The sequence below is a fragment of the Rhineura floridana genome, chromosome 17 (assembly GCF_030035675.1).
Source record: "Rhineura floridana isolate rRhiFlo1 chromosome 17, rRhiFlo1.hap2, whole genome shotgun sequence".
Classification (NCBI taxonomy): Eukaryota; Metazoa; Chordata; class Lepidosauria; order Squamata; family Rhineuridae; genus Rhineura; species Rhineura floridana.
Window position 1 is genome coordinate 3,074,867 of NC_084496.1, and position 17,020 is coordinate 3,091,886.

At 46.1% G+C, this 17,020-nt stretch overlaps 1 protein-coding gene across 1 annotated transcript in view; it reads right to left on the reverse strand.

Annotated features, from left to right (window-relative positions):
• Positions 1 to 16,771, reverse strand: part of LMF1 (lipase maturation factor 1) — a 169,920-nt gene extending 153,149 nt beyond the window's left edge. Inside the window, exons 1-2 of the mRNA XM_061599996.1 lie at positions 16,470 to 16,771; positions 6,592 to 6,901 (exon numbers count right to left, since the gene is read on the reverse strand). Coding sequence (XP_061455980.1) covers positions 6,592 to 6,901; positions 16,470 to 16,680 — 521 coding nt within the window. The 5' untranslated portion in view covers positions 16,681 to 16,771. The remainder of the gene's footprint in view (positions 1 to 6,591; positions 6,902 to 16,469) is intronic.
• Between the last annotated feature and the right edge of the window lie 249 nt (positions 16,772 to 17,020).

Consider the following 17,020-nt stretch of genomic DNA (forward strand, 5'->3'; position numbering starts at 1 on the left):
GGAACAGAGCAGTTCATGATAAACAAAGTTTATTTCTGAAGTTTATTGCCAAACTTTTTTTTTTTAAAAAGAAATCTTTTTCAAAAAAAGGACTATTATGTTGTTATATATGATGAAAAGCTTTTCCTAGAGCCGGCCAAATGGAAAACACCTCTTCACACAAAACACTTTTTACTCCCTTAATATGCAGGAAAATATTTTTATTTTTACCGCAAGCTTTTAAAATGATGGTTGGATCCAGACTAAGGCTGCAATCCAATACATGTCTACTCAGAAATAAAAATATAAATGTACCGCCTTCAAGATGATTCCGACTTATGGCGACCCTATGAATAGGGTTTTCATGAGGCTGAGAGGCAGTGACTGGCCCAAGGTCACTCAGTGAGCTTCATGGCTATATGGGGATTCGAACCCTGGTCTCCCAGATCCTAGTTCAACACCTTAACCACTACACCACACTGGCTCTCCTACTGAGAAATAAGCTCCATTAAGTTTAGTGGGACTTACTCCCAGAAAAGTGTGTAATGGATTGCAGGCCAAGTTAGTTGCACTTCAGTCTTGTCCTGTTGACTTCAATGGAACCTAACTGCAACTAAATTCACTTGGATCCATATTCAAGTAGGTTCTAGTCAGCGTAGACCCACTGAAATTAATAGACCTGTATTAGTCATGTGTATTAATTTCAGTGGGTCAACTCAGTAGAAATTTGTTAGATACTTGAATTGAATTGAAATAAATGGACATGACTAACTTTGGTTTATTAATTTGAATGGGTCTACTCTGAGTAGCACTTAGCGGCATACTACCCTTAGTATTTGCTCTTTTTTAAAAAAATCCTCCTGAAAATTCCCCAGCACTTTAGTGCTAATTTCTCCTAATAAACACATTTTGGTATGTAGTTTTGACTCATGTACAATTTTTAGCAAGCAATTTTCCTCAATAGATTGCATTTCTGTATGTTATTTTCACTAATATATTGATTTTACACACATTTTCATAAATATAGTTCAGTTGGAGAACTGCATCCCAACATTCGGACAAATGTGAATTTCGAAGGATGGCTGAGTTTCAGTTCTCACATTGCTTCAGAAAGTGCGATTTTGACCGATTCGGCTTTAAACGTGAACCAAATCAAATCCCACCCCCATTCCTAGATGCAGAGCAAGACAAACCTAAGCCAGGATAAGAGATCATGGATTCGGCAGAGCTTGGCCTTTCCTGGCTCAGCCGGGGCTGTGCCGGCACAAGTGCCTTACTCTGGGTGAGCTGGAGGTACGCGGGCATTAGGCTGTCATCCTGGCTCAGCCAGTGTAGCTGACGCTGGCCTAAGCCCCCCAAAAAGGGGCACTGTGGAGGGGGAGGAGGGGCATGGACACGATGCTGCAAAGAGAGACTGACACCTATTCAAAGCCCATTTTGGCTTGGTCACATGACCTAGGCGGAACTTGGCCAGCAAAAAGGATGGCGTAAGTCAAATCCCTTCTGAGCAGACTTTGGAACGGGGGCAATTTATGCCGGCCTTCTATAGATAGGAATGCTCTGCCAGTCTCCTGCAGGAAAAGTAACAAAGTCTCGCGGCACCTTAAAGACTCACAGCTACAACTATGGAAGCAGTATTTATATAGTAAATTCATAAGCACATAAGAAGAGCCTGGTGGATCAGGCCAAGGGGGCCCATTTAGTCCAGCTTCCTGTCCTCACAGTGGCCAACCAGATGCCCCAATGGGAAGCCCACAAGCAGGACCTGAGCGCAAGAGCAGCTCTTCCCCTCCTGCGGTTTCCAGCCTCTGATATCCTTATTATCCTCCATGAGTTTGTCTAACCCTCTTTTAAAGCCATCCACGTTCGTGGCCATCACTGCCTCTTGTGGGAGCAAATTCCATAGTTTAACGATGCACTGTGTGAAGAAGGACTTTCTTTTTTCTTTCTTTCCCAATTCCAGGTGTTCTGAGCATTTCACGCACATTGTTCAAGTGATGGAGCGGGAGAAAACTGCAGCTAGCTAGCTCAAGATCATCTGCTGAATTAGTGGCCAGAACAGAGACAGGAACTGGGGACTTCCTGGCTGATGATTTCAGCCGTGGTGCTACAGCGAGCCTCTTCCAACAAAGATCACCACACGCATGGATTATCCTTTGGTTCCAGATTTTCACAATCAATACATCCAAACAGGTACTCCTTCAAAAACTCACTATACACTCCAAGGACATGGTTCATTGCCAGGCAATTGTAGAACAACAGAGGAACCTCACCCCAGCTATGCAAGATGTTTTAAATTCCTCCCCCAAGCTTCATAAAAGCAATCCTAATACAAAAACACAGGTTGCTTCTCATAGGAAAAAAACAGGGCAAAGCAGCAGAAAGACTTGAGGCAATCATTCCAAGAATACGCTCTGAGGAAGAGCAGCGTGTCACAAGCATAAAACGCCCAGCTGCTAGATCAGGCCAAAGAGGACCCATCTAGTCCAGCACCCTGTTCTCACGGTGGCCAGCCAGATGCCCCAAAGGGAAGCCCACATGCAGGACCCGAACGCGACAGCAACTGTCCCCCACTTGTGAATGATTCCCAGGAAACTGGTATCCCACTTTTCCTCCATCACGGAATCCAAAGTGGCATTCATGGGACTCCCAGGCAGACACCCATCCAGGTACTGACCAGACCCTGGCTTAGATTCAGGAAGATGGTGGCCTCATGTGCCCTCAGACCATTCCCTGGAACCAGTTTGAGCACTTCTATCCTAGAACACACAAAAAAACCAGGATCCTCTGGAAAGCCCAAGGAACACGTGGGGAGATCTCCTCTGCAGATAAGCCAAGGAAGAAATGATTCCTCAGAACTGCAGAAAATTTGAACACAGTTACCTTTGAACCCAAATGTTATTTGTGCACTCTGCCGCAAAACTGGAGCTGGAAAGACCCTTAAGGTACATAAACGGGCACGTAGCAAAAATCTTCCCTGCTTTGGATGGCAAAAAAATAAAATAAAAAATGTGGGCAGTCCCTCTGCTGAAATTTCCTTTCTGCGATGCATCCCAGCCAGCTGGACTGGAGTTGAAAAGAGTCGCACACAAGTCAACAGCGCCTGGTATCTGAAGCTTCTGGCCCAAAACAAATAGATAAATGGTTTAAAAATTAAAATAAGAAGGGACTTTAAAAGAATAAATTGGCCCTTGCTGGCACAAAAAAAAAGAGGAAGAAAACTGTGTTGCTCTTTTTAAATAAATAAATAAATAAGTCGCCATTTTATCTACCTTTGAACTGGTTTCCCATCAGAAACCTCACACCATCCACTCATGTAACTCAAGACTTTGCCTCCACTCACCAGATGCTGCAAAACAAAAGACTCAGGAAATCCAGGTGCATCAACTGGGTGCCAAGGAAAACCCTTTCAGATGCTCCTGCACAGAAGCCTCTCTTACTTTCAATTATTTATTTATTTATTTATTTATTAGATTTGTTAGACGCCCATCTGGCAGAGGTTAATCTGCCACTCTGGGCGACGTACAACAAAATACAATACAATCCATGTAAAAACAATTCAAAAAGCAAACAGTATAAAATTTAAAAACTGAACAAATCCCCACAGAACTACCCTCTGCCACCCTAAACCCCTTCCCAAGCCTGGTTAAAGAGCCAGGTTTTCAAGGCCTGACAAAAGCATAACAAGGAAGGGGCCTGACGGAGGTCAGTTCGCAAAGAATTCCGTGTGTCAGTACCAAACCAGACATTTGCTTGGAAAAGGCAGCCCAGGGAGGCACTGGGATAAACTCTCATTGATGGAAGGCCCTGAATTGTGTGAGTGACACATAAGGCAACATCTACACTATACATTTAAAGCACTATAATCCCACTTTAAACAGTCATGGCTTCCCCCAAAGAATCCTGGGAAACTCTAGCTTGTATCGGATAATGAGAGTTGTTAGTACTCCTCTCACAGAGCTACAATTCCCAGAGTGGTTTGACAATCAATCCCTCTTCCCAGGGAACTCTGGGAATTGTAGTCCAAAGCATCTAGATGGCATGAGGTTGGTGGCCTACATCCTTAAAGTGAAGCACCCAGAACTGGCCACAGTGAACAGAGACTGGTTCAAATAGGCCCAGGTCTGACACGAAACCGCAGAATGCCACCACAGGCACAGAATGAGCCACGCATGAAGAACGGAAGGAATCTCGGCTCATCTGAATGCTATGGAGGTTAACAGAGAACCAGCCTCCCTGGCAGAAATGTTAAGCAGTGCAGAGTTAACTATGGAATTTGCACCCATAAGAGACAATGATGGTCACCAACTTGGATGACTTTAAAAGAAGATTAAGACAAACTCATGGAGAGGAAGACTGACAATGACTACTAGCCACGATGGCTATGTTTTGTCTCCTGAAAACTGCAGGAGGGGGGAGTTGCTCTTGCGCTCAGGTCCTGCTTTTGGGCTTCCCTTCGGGGCATCTGGTTGGCCACTGTGAGGACAGGCGGCTGGACTAGATGGGCCCCCTTGGGCCTGGTCCAGCTACGAGGGCCTGCTTGTGTCCTACTGTTCTTAAAAGAAAGCCCCAGGCTCCATTTTTTCAATTTGTGCTGCGTCTTAAGAAAGAAATCCACACCACTACTTACCCCAAACTCCTTCTATTATTTTTTTAATAACCCGCAAACCATGTCTCTAAGCAACTGAATGTCACAGTACATAGGTAAGAACGTTGACAGTGTTGACCATTCAGTGACCCATTAAAAGTCCTCTTGTGGGGACTTTTTGGGTTGTGGGGGGGCGTAACCCCGGCTGAATTATCTACAGCCAACAGGCTACTTTGGAAACCATCCCACCCCTCTGTACAACATTAACCCAATGTCCTATTTCACCATAATTTATACTGCCACTAAGATTGAGATGAATGGGAGGCAACACCTATTCCCACACCCTTAACCTCATCCTTCTTGATCAAACTGCTATGCAGCTCTCAATAAAAGCTACCGTTTGCCATAAATTACCCAGCCACGGAACGAAATCCAACTTTGTACATTTTGTTTTACACACACACACACCAAGGAACCAGTAACCCCAAGTAACACAAGCGCAACAACCCCATCTCAGACATCACAGGCAATTCCTTTAAAACCGCAGCACTGCTTCAGTGAACAAAGTGAGAAGGGGCCATCGCTCCCAAGAGACACCTTGCAGTTTCCCCAGTGAAAGCCAATGAGCCGCACTTCCGTGATCACTCAGGAAGGCAACGTCACAGGGGCCAGCAAGTTTAGCACAACGCTGCCCATCAAGCTTCGCTGCCTACTGGATGCTACCAAATAGAGAAAAGAAGCCTTAATGCAGGGCTCCACAATTCCACTTGCCATAGTTGCCGTGCCGAGGGTCCCCCTGCGCCGACGCATGCACAACGAGCCCCAGCCTTCCTCCCCAACATGGATCTGGGGAGGAGATGAAGGCATGCTGTGCTGCATTTCCGAGGCATTCTGAGCACCTGCCCTGACCCAGATGTCAGACATCACACACATACCCTCAGCGGTCTGAGATTTCTTATCTATTCCTGGTAGACAGAATCATCAGAGGGGCTGGGGGCAGGGATGCCTGGCAAATGTACATGGAAGGCACTTATTTAAAATGGGATGTATGCAATCCTAGTCCTATTCAGAGTAGACCCATTGAAATTCATGAACCAAGTCAGTCGCATCTTAATTTCAATGGGTCTACTCTGAATAGGACTAGGATTCGAGACAACTCATAATGCACATACATAATTGCAGGGATGGATGGATGGATGGATGGATGGATGGATGGATGGATGGATGGATGGATGGGTGGATGGATGGGTGGATGGGTGGATGGGTGGATGGGTGGATGGGCGGGCGGGCGGGCGGGCGGATAGTTTTGAAAGCAACAAACAGAACTTCACCCAAGCGTGCTCTGGATTCCTATAAGGATTCCATTAATCACCTAAAAATATATGCATGTAATTGTGGTTAACAAAACAGAGGTTTTTATTGTATTAACAAAACGTTTCAGCTTCCGCCTTCATCAGCTGCCAACATGCAAATGCTGTTACCAAGGTGGCAGTTATAGAGCTTTGAGGATGGAATGCTCAGAGGGGCTTCATTTGCAGAAGCTAAGTGATGTTTGTACAAACATTATATATACACACACATACATAATACACACACACACACACTCATATACACCAACACACCTATACACCAATTAGTAAACACAGTCACCACTGCATCATGTGTAAACACCTGAAATTGGATTTTTCATTTAAATATGGAAACACCAAATGTTGATTATCTTTCAGTGAAGGTGCAGAGATGAAAACTTCAGTATCCTTTTCTTGAACCATTAACTTCAATGGGTCTACCTGAGTAGGATTGTCACTGGCTATAACCCAGTATCTATTAACCTATCTTCATCAAAAGAATGGGACTGACCGCGAATTCTCGCCCCAAAACATTCAGAGGGCACCAGGTGAGGGCGAAGGCTGCCCTGCGAGATAGTTCATCATTTCAGTTCCACTATTCGATGCCTCGAGGCTCCTCAGAATGGCAAACAACACGTTTGACAGCAGATACGTAATATAGACAAGCCAACTTACCAGACCTGTCCCACGTTAATTAACGAGAGGTAAAGCACCCATAGAGCTGTCATGAGAATCACGTTGGCGCATCCGGTGACCAGGACGAACGCTGAGATCGCCAGGCCGGCCAGGGCAAAGCCATCCAGGATGCTGTCCATGCTGGACCAATCAAAGAACCAAATCAAAGTCGGGGCATAGCTCCAGGCCTCCAGGCTGATCTTCCCCTTGAAATACCGCTTGATGCTCTCCAAGTACAGCTTGCAAGGCAGGAGTCCCTGCTCTCCAATAAGGGCCTTGTTCTGATGCTTAGCCACCAAAAAAGCAATAACTGCAAGAAAAATAAACAAGGCTTAGGGAGGCATGTTAGCTGAGGCACATTGTCCTCATTACTGGCTACCTATTAGCTACCTGGCCAAGCTCAAGGTTCTGGTTTTGGCATACAAAGCCCTGTACAGCTCGGGACCAAGATACCTGAAAGACCGTCTTACCCCTTATATACCCAAGCCGATCACTGCGCTCTGCAGGTGAGGGCCTCCTGCAGATACCATCTTATTTATTTATATTTATTTTATTTTTAAAACTTATATACCGCCCGACTAGCAATAGCTCTCTGGGCGGTGAACATAGATACAATATAATACAAAAACATCAGTCAAAAATCAAATTTCACAATCTAAAAACAGCAAAGGCTAAAATCAAATTACAAACATTACAATCATTAACAAAAAAATAATATGCCTCGGAGAAAGGTTTTAACCTGGCGCCGAAAAGATGATAGTGTCGGCGCCAGGCGAACCTCCTCAGGGAGACTATTCCATAGTTCGGGGGCCACCACTGAGAAGGCCCTTGATCTTGTCACTGCCCTCCAGGCCTCCCTATGAGTCGGGACCCGGAGGAGGGCCTTCGTAGCAGACCGTAGTGTATGAGCCGGTTCATAGCGGGAGAGGCGTTCCGACAGATATCGAGGTCCCGCGCCGTATAAGGCTTTATAGGTTAATACCAACACTTTGAATTTGGCCCGGAAGCGTATTGGAAACCAGTGCAAGCGGGCCAAAACAGGTGTTATATGGTCAGACCGCTTATCAAGAGGTCTGCTCTGCACAACATAGGAAACGGACCTTTAGTGTGGTGGCACTGATACTTTGGAATTCCCTCCCCTTAAATGTTAGACAGGCGCCATCTCTGTTGTCTTTTCGGCGCCTTTTGAAGACTTTCCTCTTTCAACAAGCCTTTAAGTAGAGACCTTATCCCGGTCTGCGTCTGTGTTGGAATTGTTTTTTAATATGTTTTAAACCTTTTTCTAAAAAAAAAATAGATGTATTTAAAGCTTTTTTAAAATGTTTTTAAAGATGTTTTGTTTTAATACGTTTTTAATGGTGGATTTGTGTTAAGATATTTTAAAGTCTGCTTTTATGATGTGCTGAAGCATTTTTAGTGCTTTTGTTTGCTGCCCTGGGCTCCTGCTGGGAGAAAGAGCAGCATATAAATATAAATATAATAATAATAATTCATTTATCATCATCATTTCAATTTATCATCATCATGATAAAGAGCAGCTTGGGAGTCCTTCTGGACCCATCCCTGTCACTTGAGGCGCAGGTAGCCTCGGTGGCACGGAGTGCTTTTTACCAACTTAGACTGGTGGCCCAGCTACGCCCGTATCTGGACAGAGAACATCTTGCTTCAGTTATTCATGCTCTGGTAACCTCGAAATTGGATTACTGCAACGCACTCTACGTGGGGCTGCCCTTGAAGACAGTTCGGAAACTGCAGCTCATGCAAAATGCAGCGGCCCGACTGATAACTGGGACTAAGCGGTCAGAACATGTAACACCGATTCTGGCCCGCTTGCACTGGCTGCCTATATGTTTCCAGGCCCGATTCAAGGTGCTGGTTTTAACCTATAAAGCCTTACACGACACGGGCCCGCAATACCTGACGAAACGTCTCTCCCGATACGAACCTACCCGTACACTGTGCTCAACATTGAAGGCCCTCCTCCGGGTGCCTACTCAGAGAGACGCCCAGAAGGCGACTACAAGAAAGAGGGCCTTCTCGGTAGTGGCCCCCGAACTTTGGAACACCCTTCCTGATGAGGTACGCCTGGCGCCTACGCTACTATCTTTTCAGCGCCAGGTGAAAACCTTCCTCTTTTCCCAGGGTTTTTAACATCCTAACATCTTAGTATGTTAGTATTTTAGTTTTGTATTGAAACACTTTGTATTTTGGTATTTTGTATTGTCTATTTATTGGCATCTCGGTATGGATTTAATTATGTTTTAACTTTTTAGTCGTTGTTGTATGTCCTTATTGTTGATCATGTTGACCAAGTGGTTTTAAATTGTATATGAAATGTTTTTTATCTTGATGTACACCGCCCAGAGAGCTTCGGCTATGGGGCAGTATAAAAATTTAATCAAATAAATAAATAAATAAATGATGATGATCATCTCAATTTACATCCAACCCTTCCTCCCTGAAGGAGCCCAGGGCGGCAAGCACATCAACAATAAAAACATATTTAAAAGCATTCCAAAAAAACATTTTTAAAAGCATTTTAAAGACCGCAATTTTGGAATTGCCAGGAACAGCATCTTTCAGCTGTCAAATGGCTGGGTAAACAGGAATATTTTTAAATTCCTTGTAACTGTTGATAATGAGAGAGACAGATGCACCTCACCAGGGAAAACATTCCACAAACGTGGAGCCACCACCAGAAAGGTCATGATGTGGGTCAGCACCAACAAGGAAGCTCACATTGACAGCACCACCCAGAGGGCCTCACCTGCCGGACACAAGGTCTGGGATGGATGATATCAGGAAAGGTGCTGTTTTATGCTTGGGTCCTAAGTTACTCAGAGCTTCATATGCTAGTACTAACACCATGAATTGGGCCCGGCAGCTCACTGACAACCAGCGCAACACTTTCAGGACTGGAGATGCTTGGTCCCATCAGGTGGCCCTGCTTACCAGCCCACCAGGAGCATTCAACGCTAGCTGCAGCTTCCACACTGTCTTCAAGGGCAATCCCACATACAGTTCATTACAGTAGTCTAGACATGAGGTCACCAGAACATGGAAATCAACCCATGTGAAGCAGAATTGGTGTGGGAATAAAGACCTTTCCTAGGTTTCAGGCCAATCTAGAAATATTTTTGATGGGTACCTTGCAATTTCCCATTTTGGAACCTGAAGTAGCCTGTTGGAGTCAGGAAGATTTTTGTTGTTATTCCTGGAATTTGAAATGGGAATAATATTTTTTTATCCCAGCTTGCTTCCCAGGAAATCTGTTGGGCCACTGTGAGAATAGGATGCTGGACTAACTGGGCTATTGGCCAGATCCAGCAAGACTCCTTATGATCTTAACGAGGTTAGGGCAGTATACAACACCTCCCAATTCTCAAAGCTGCAGCACTCTCTTTTCTGAATTAAAACGTGGAGGCAAACTTCAGCCTTATGCTGAAAAGAGAAAGGGTTGTGTTCTGGGGCTGCAAGAATAAAAAAATAACCTGCTCTCAAAGGAGACCAGCCCTTCGTGTTTCCAGGCAAATAGCCTTTCTTGGATTTCCCAGAGCAGTGATTCATAAAGACAACCAACAGGCAGCCTCAGAGAGAGGGCAAGTAATTCTGCATCACAGAGAAGGGGCTGATTCATTCTCAGGTTAGCTGCCTGATTTGAATAAATCTCTTTTAATCAGATGACAGTACTTGCTTGCTGGCCTGCACACACTTAAGTAATATGAAGCCCAAAAGGAAAAGGACTGAGAAAGAGTACCCCTTTTTGTTAAGCTTCTCTGCTTGGTCACCTGGAGGCAACACTTACCCACCACTGGAGACTAGGAAAGTCTCTGTCTGAAGGCCTATGCTACAACATTCCACCATCATACCAAAGCCATTATAAATTAGAGATCAGGGACATGAAGAAATCCAAATGAAGCCTGTGGCTTCCTTCACAGAGTTCCCTATACAATATCTCCACTTTGGTTAAAAATAATTTTTAAGAAATCTTCCTCTGGTGGGGGGGCAAGGAGAGGGGGAATCCTCCACAACCTAATTTACCTTGATTAACACTGCAATTGGCTAAGGAGTTTCTCCTCAAGTGCTAATCAAAATTCCCTCAAAATTGCTATTCTGCCATCTAACTGCTCATCAGCTCCTAAAAGTCTCAATTAGACCCCTGGCTGGAGTGCAAAGATAAACAAGGGAAGGGCAAATTACGAGGGGGGAAAATACACACTGCCAAAATCGGAAAGAAGACGGTGAATGTCCCCGTCATTTACATGCAGGTTGGCCATATAGGAAACATCTAGAAGCTGTACGTGCTAGGCCACAAAGAGGCCCTCTTTTTTTTTTTCCTTTCCTAAAACAGTGCCCTGATTATTTTGGAATGGAAAGACATTAGGCTTGCATAAGACAAAGTCAACATACATAAGCTATTCCATCTTTAGTGGCTTGTGTGGATCTCCAATGCAACTCTGGTGTCATCTTTAGCAAGATGAGGCTTGTGGGGGCAGTGTAGGTCCTTCCCGCGCCACTCTTGCCACATTGGAAGTGTGAGGTCACGCGGCAGGAATCCATGCCGCAGCTGAACCCGACTGCCACTACCACACTAGTTCCCAGCAGCTTCAGGCAATACACCTCTGCTATATGCCATAGCTCAGTGGAAGGGATGGGGCTCAGTTGCATGCAAGACCCCCAGTCCAATCCCCAGTGACATCTCCAGGTACGGCTGGGAATGTCCCCTGCCTGAAATTCAGGAGAGCCTCTGCCAGTCAGCGTAAACTAAATAGTGGAAACCTGTGGCCCTCCAGAAGTTGCTGAACTACAACTCCCATCATCCCTGCCCAGTGGCCATGCTTGCTGGGGCTGATGGGAGTTGTAGTTCATCAACGTCTGGAGAGCCAAAAGTTCCCAACAACTGGCATAAACAGTAGTGAGTTACATGGGCCAATGGCCCAAGGCAGCCTCCTCTGCTCCTATTTAAACCATCCCTTAATTCAGAACCTTGAGGACTGGAATCTTGCCTTATTTTTAGGGGACAGTTGGTAGCTCAGTGGCAGAGCACCTGCTTTGCATGCAGAAGGTCCCAGGTTCAGTCCTTGGCGTCTCCAGGCAGGGCTAGGAGAGACCCCTGTCTGAAACTCTGGAGAGCTGCTGCCAGTCAGTGTAGACAAACACTGAGCTAGATGGACCAATGGTCTGACTCAATATAAGGCGGCTCCCTCTGTGTCACCTCATCCCATGTAGAGCTTAGAACAGCTTTCAAATCCCATTTCAACACCAGCAAAGGCTCCAATCCCAGCCTTTCAAAAGGCAACAGCCACCAATGCCAGATGCACCAATTCTATCACCACGAACTGGGGCAGGTTCAAGGCTCTTGTGTCAATATACAAAGCCCTGAACAACCTGGCATCCAGGATACCTTCAGGGCCACCTGAGCCGTTATATCCCAGACCAATCACCGAGATCATCCAGAAGAGCACTGCTAGTTGTTCCCCGTGTCACAGAGGCCCACTTGGTCTCAACCAGAAGTGGGGCATTTAGTGTCACCGGTCCCATGCTGGGGAACACTCTTGTGGCAGAGATTCGACAGGCACCCTCACTTTTGATTTTGCACTCATCTCTTGGGAGTCCTTTTCATGTAGACAGGCCTTTTAGTACTGCCTTTATGGCGTTTTAAATTTTATTGTATATATATTGTTGTGCACAACCCAGAGGCTAATAAGCAGGCATCTCAATCCCAGCCATATCTCTCCCCCCCCCACCCACCCCAACAAACTATGTTAGCTTGCTTCAAACTGGGACGTTGGTGTGTAGCAACAACTGCAAACAAACTGCAGGACCATTATATGCATGACAGTCCAAGCTTGCACAGAAAGGACTGTTTTCTCCAGCAATATGTATTCCCTGGAAAATTTTCAGTTAGAACATTTCCCGCAGCTCTAAATCAATGCAGATCTGATTCAGCAACTTTATTTGACTTCAACTCAGTAAACAATACTAAAAAAAGCATATATTTTATGTGCTGAATAAGCATCTGAAGGACCTTTTCTCCAATAGCCAAAGGTGGCTGAAAAAAATTATTTAAAGCATACAAATACGTTAAATTTGTGCTTGTTAATGCTCTGAAGAAATTGTTTTATTGTGTATTTTCATTGTGCATGGATTTTACCATTTTTATACTTGTAAACCATTTAGAAGCTATTTTAGCATGTAAATAGTATAGAAATTTATCATTGTTGTTATTATTGATAATAATGCAAATAGTAATGAGATAAATAATAACAATGCAAAGCTATAGATGTCTACCCAGAAATACACCCCACTGAATGCAATGGGACTTTCTCCCAGGTAAATGTGCATAGGATTACGGTCGGGAAGAGTGATCCAGACCCCTGATCTGTCATGCTGGAGGGGGTCTGCAAGACGCAGAGTCATCCCTTAGGCCAGCTCTGCTGGCGGGGAGGCTGAACCACAAGAAGTCCCCTTCTGCCTGCTGAAAGCACAGACAGGAGAGGTGAAAGCTATCACCAGTGGCAGCCCTTCTGGCAATAGCCAGATTAAACCCCCAAAATGGGGCACTTCAGGGGAAGGGCAGAGCTGAGCCTGCCAGGCAAGTTGTGCCAAGGGGGCAGATCTGGGCTTGCTTGCTATACCAGCCTGGAAATTTCCATAGCACACATGCAAACCTTTCCTCCCTGCAACACACACACTTTTTTTATTTATTTATTTAAAATATTCCTATCCCGCCCTTCTACCCTACAATAGGGCACACAGGGCAGCTACAATGAAATCGCACACATACGTAATAAAAGACACAATAAAAACACAAAACATTACAGTAAATTAAAATGCATAAAATACTATTAAAATACATAAAATGCATTATGCAGACTCATACACACACATACAAACATACAGACAGGGAATTCTTGGGGCAGGGAATTCCAAAGTCTAGCAGGCTTCTTGGCGCAGGGAATTCCAAAGTCTTTACCTTTTGCCCTGGCCAACTCTTTTTTTAAAAAAGGTTTGCTGGTGCTACTGCCAAGATCTCCCTTCTTTGAGGCAATGGAGCTTTAGCTCAAAAAGGACCTTTTGGATGGTGGCTCCCCATTTATGGGATGCCCTCCTTTGGTGAGGGGTGTCTGTCTCCCTCACTACCAACTTTCAGGAGAAATTTAAAGACGTTCCTGTTTACCCAGGCATTTGAAGGCTGATAGATATTGGCCTTGACAACCCTGAAATCAAAAACTGTGATTGCTTTTAAACGTTTTAAGTCGGATCTTAATTGTTTTTAAACATTTTAGACTGTTTTAAATATGCTTTATTTTGTTGTGCTGTTTCAATATGTTGATGTTTGCTGCCCAGGATTCCTTTGGGAGGTATGGTCATAATTTTCAGCAGGCCAACCATCAACAACACTTCCCAACAACATTTAGCCCAGAAGACACATTAACCTAACAGGACACTAACACACACAACTCAACAATAACAGGGCACCGAGTCTCAACAATCCATGACCCCTGACTCTCTCCATTTCCCTCCCAAGGCCAAAGATTGTCACGGCATGAGGAGGGCAGAATCCCATTCTTCATGGCCTATAACAGCGGTTCCCAAGTTTTTCTCACCAACAGACCCGTTGAAAATTGCTGAGAGCCTTGGCAGACGGCTTAAAGATTTTCCTGCCGGTTGTAGCCGTTGTAATTCTACAGAATTCAAATTGCAGTACAGTAAAACTCCACAGAGGAAGTAAAAGAAGCAACAAAAATGCAATTTAAAAGTCAACGTGAGTATTTAATGCAGTGGACGTGATGTCTCCCATCTTCAACCACAAACCCACAGACACACCGCAGACCAGCTGAATGAAGCTCGTGGATCACTGGTGGTCCATGGACCACAGTTTGGGAAGCCCTGCTCTATAAGGATTCAAAGACTCAAAATCCAAAACCTTCCAGAAATATCCACCCACCCCCAAGCCCACCCCAGTTTCTTTTTTAAAATAAAATAAAATAAAATCAGTCTTAAGTCATATTTAATGTCCTGACCACAAAGAAGGGATAAAGGTCACTGTTTAAACCAAAACATACTTTATACAAACACACACAGGCTGACTGCACCCCAATGCAACAGAGCATTTCTGAAGGAAGAAGAAAAAAGTTATTTTGTGTCATAATAAATAAATAAATAGGTACAAACTACAGGCCTTACAAAAAAACAGAAAAAATGGAAATAGACTGCCTCCATGTCAATTTCGACTTATGGCGACCCTATGAATAGTGTTTTCATGGTAAGCGTGTTCAGAGGGGGTTTACCATTGCCTTCCTCTGAGGCTGAGAGGCAGTGACTGGCCCAAGGTCACCCAGTGAGCTTCATGGCTGTGTGGGGATTCGAACCCTGGTCTCCCAGGTCGTAGCCCAACATTCTAACCACTATGCCACACTGGCTCTCACAAAAAACAGCAGCAGTTATGATTTGGGAGTTAGGAACAAAGGAAGCGGACTTGTATGAGTCAGATCTCTGGTCTATTTAGGTCAGTATCTCATACACCAGCGATAGGGAGTGCCCAGCCCTCAGGCCTAATTAGTTCAGGCAGGGGTCCTAATTTGACCAGCGAGGCTGCACTCTGGGTGGCTCACAATAAAATCATGCCCAATAAAATCACAACACACATGCAAACAGATAAAAATAAATAAAACACAATTCAGGAATATTGGGGAGTGATATTCAAGAGGTAAAAACTAAAAACCTCGCCCACCCTGCTGCACCTGATGTCCTGGGTGACGTTAGGTGTGGGCAGGTAAAGCTGTAGCTGCTTTGACTTGGATTCCCACAGTGATGGCATTATAGGCCCCTTCCAACTCTACTATTCTAAGATTCTATGAAAGAATCCCAGTTGTTCCTTGAAAAGCCGGGACTACACTCCACGCCTTTTAACTTTGGCGCCAAATGGAATTGGTTGCACCCAGGAGCTCCCAATATCGGACAAATGCAGGGCCTGAAGTCAGCACCGGACAACTGGCCAGCAGAGGCTTGAAGACCTGCTTGCAGCTGCATGCAAAGGAAGACATTGGGTCACTTGACATCACGGTGACATCAGTTGACTGGCAGGTGGGTGGTCAGTCCCACCCATCAAAGTGGCCTGATGGGGGCAAAGGACCTCAGGATCTAGCACGCTGGGCTGAAAAAGTTCCCCAACCTTGGTCTGAACTGATAGTCAGAGGCTCTCCAGGATTTTAGACAGGGAGTCTTTTCCTGGCCCTACCCAAACGCACCAGGGATTTAACCCGAGACCTTCTGCACGCACAACAGATGCTCTACCATTCAGCAACGGTCCTTTCCTTGGAAACAATGCAAGATTCCAGTCCTCATGATTCTTCTGAATATAGGACTAAGGGAAGCTGCTTTCTGCTGAGTCGGACTGTTCGTCCATCTAGCTCGGCAAGATTTCAAGCCTTACCTGAAGATGTCAGGGTTTGAACCTGGGGCCTTCTGCATGCAAAGAAGATGGTCTGCCGCTGAGCAGAGGAAGCCGTTGGTCCCCCTAGCGCAACACTGTCTACACTGACTGGCAGCGGCTCTGCAGACTTCTCTCCTAGTCCTACCTGGAGATGCTGTCAGGGATTGAGCCTGAGACCTTCAGCATGCCAAACACCTGCGCTGCCGCTGAGCCACAGACCTTCCCTTTAAGAATACAGGAAGCTGCCTTACACTGAGTTGGCCTATCTCGCTCACTATTGCCTACACTGACCGGCAGCCCCTCCCCAGGGTTTCAGGCAGGGGATTGAACCTGGGACGTTTGCATGCAAAACAGACACTCCCCGTCCTTCATGATTGCCTCTGCTGGAAAGACAGAACTGAGGGACCCACACCCCACCCCGTCCCAGCCCGGCACTCACAGTAAATGAAGGCGGTGGCGCGCAGGAGCGCCAGGCGCGTCAGCCAGAAGGTGCCGGGGCGCAGGAGGGAGGGCGCCGCGGGGCTGCGCGGCTCTCGCGCGCCGGGGGCGTCTCCTCCTCCTCCCGCTGCTGCGGTGGCGGCGGCGGCGGCAGCGGCGACCTTCCCACCGGCCCCTCGCCGCCGCCTCAGGTCCTCCCTGCTCGAAGCCATGCCTGCTGGCCAGGGCTGGGCGGAGCCGGCGCCCCGGCGCAGCACGGCGCGTGCGCCCCCGGAACCGGGCGGCGCTGCCTGGAGACGCCACGGAGCGCGCGGCCATTGGAGAGGGCAGGGGCGCACGCGCGCTCTGGCTTGCGCTCGCCCTTCGCCCGCCTTGGCCCGCCGCCCGGCCTGCTGCGCTGCTGCTGCTGCTGCAGCTGCCAACCCGGGGAGGGGGCCCAAACCTTACTCGACTCATTGGGACTTGGTTCTGAGTGGGCACTTACGTTATTTATCACCATCATCATCAAATACATTTATGAAATTTTTAACGGTGTTTTACAATATTTTTAAC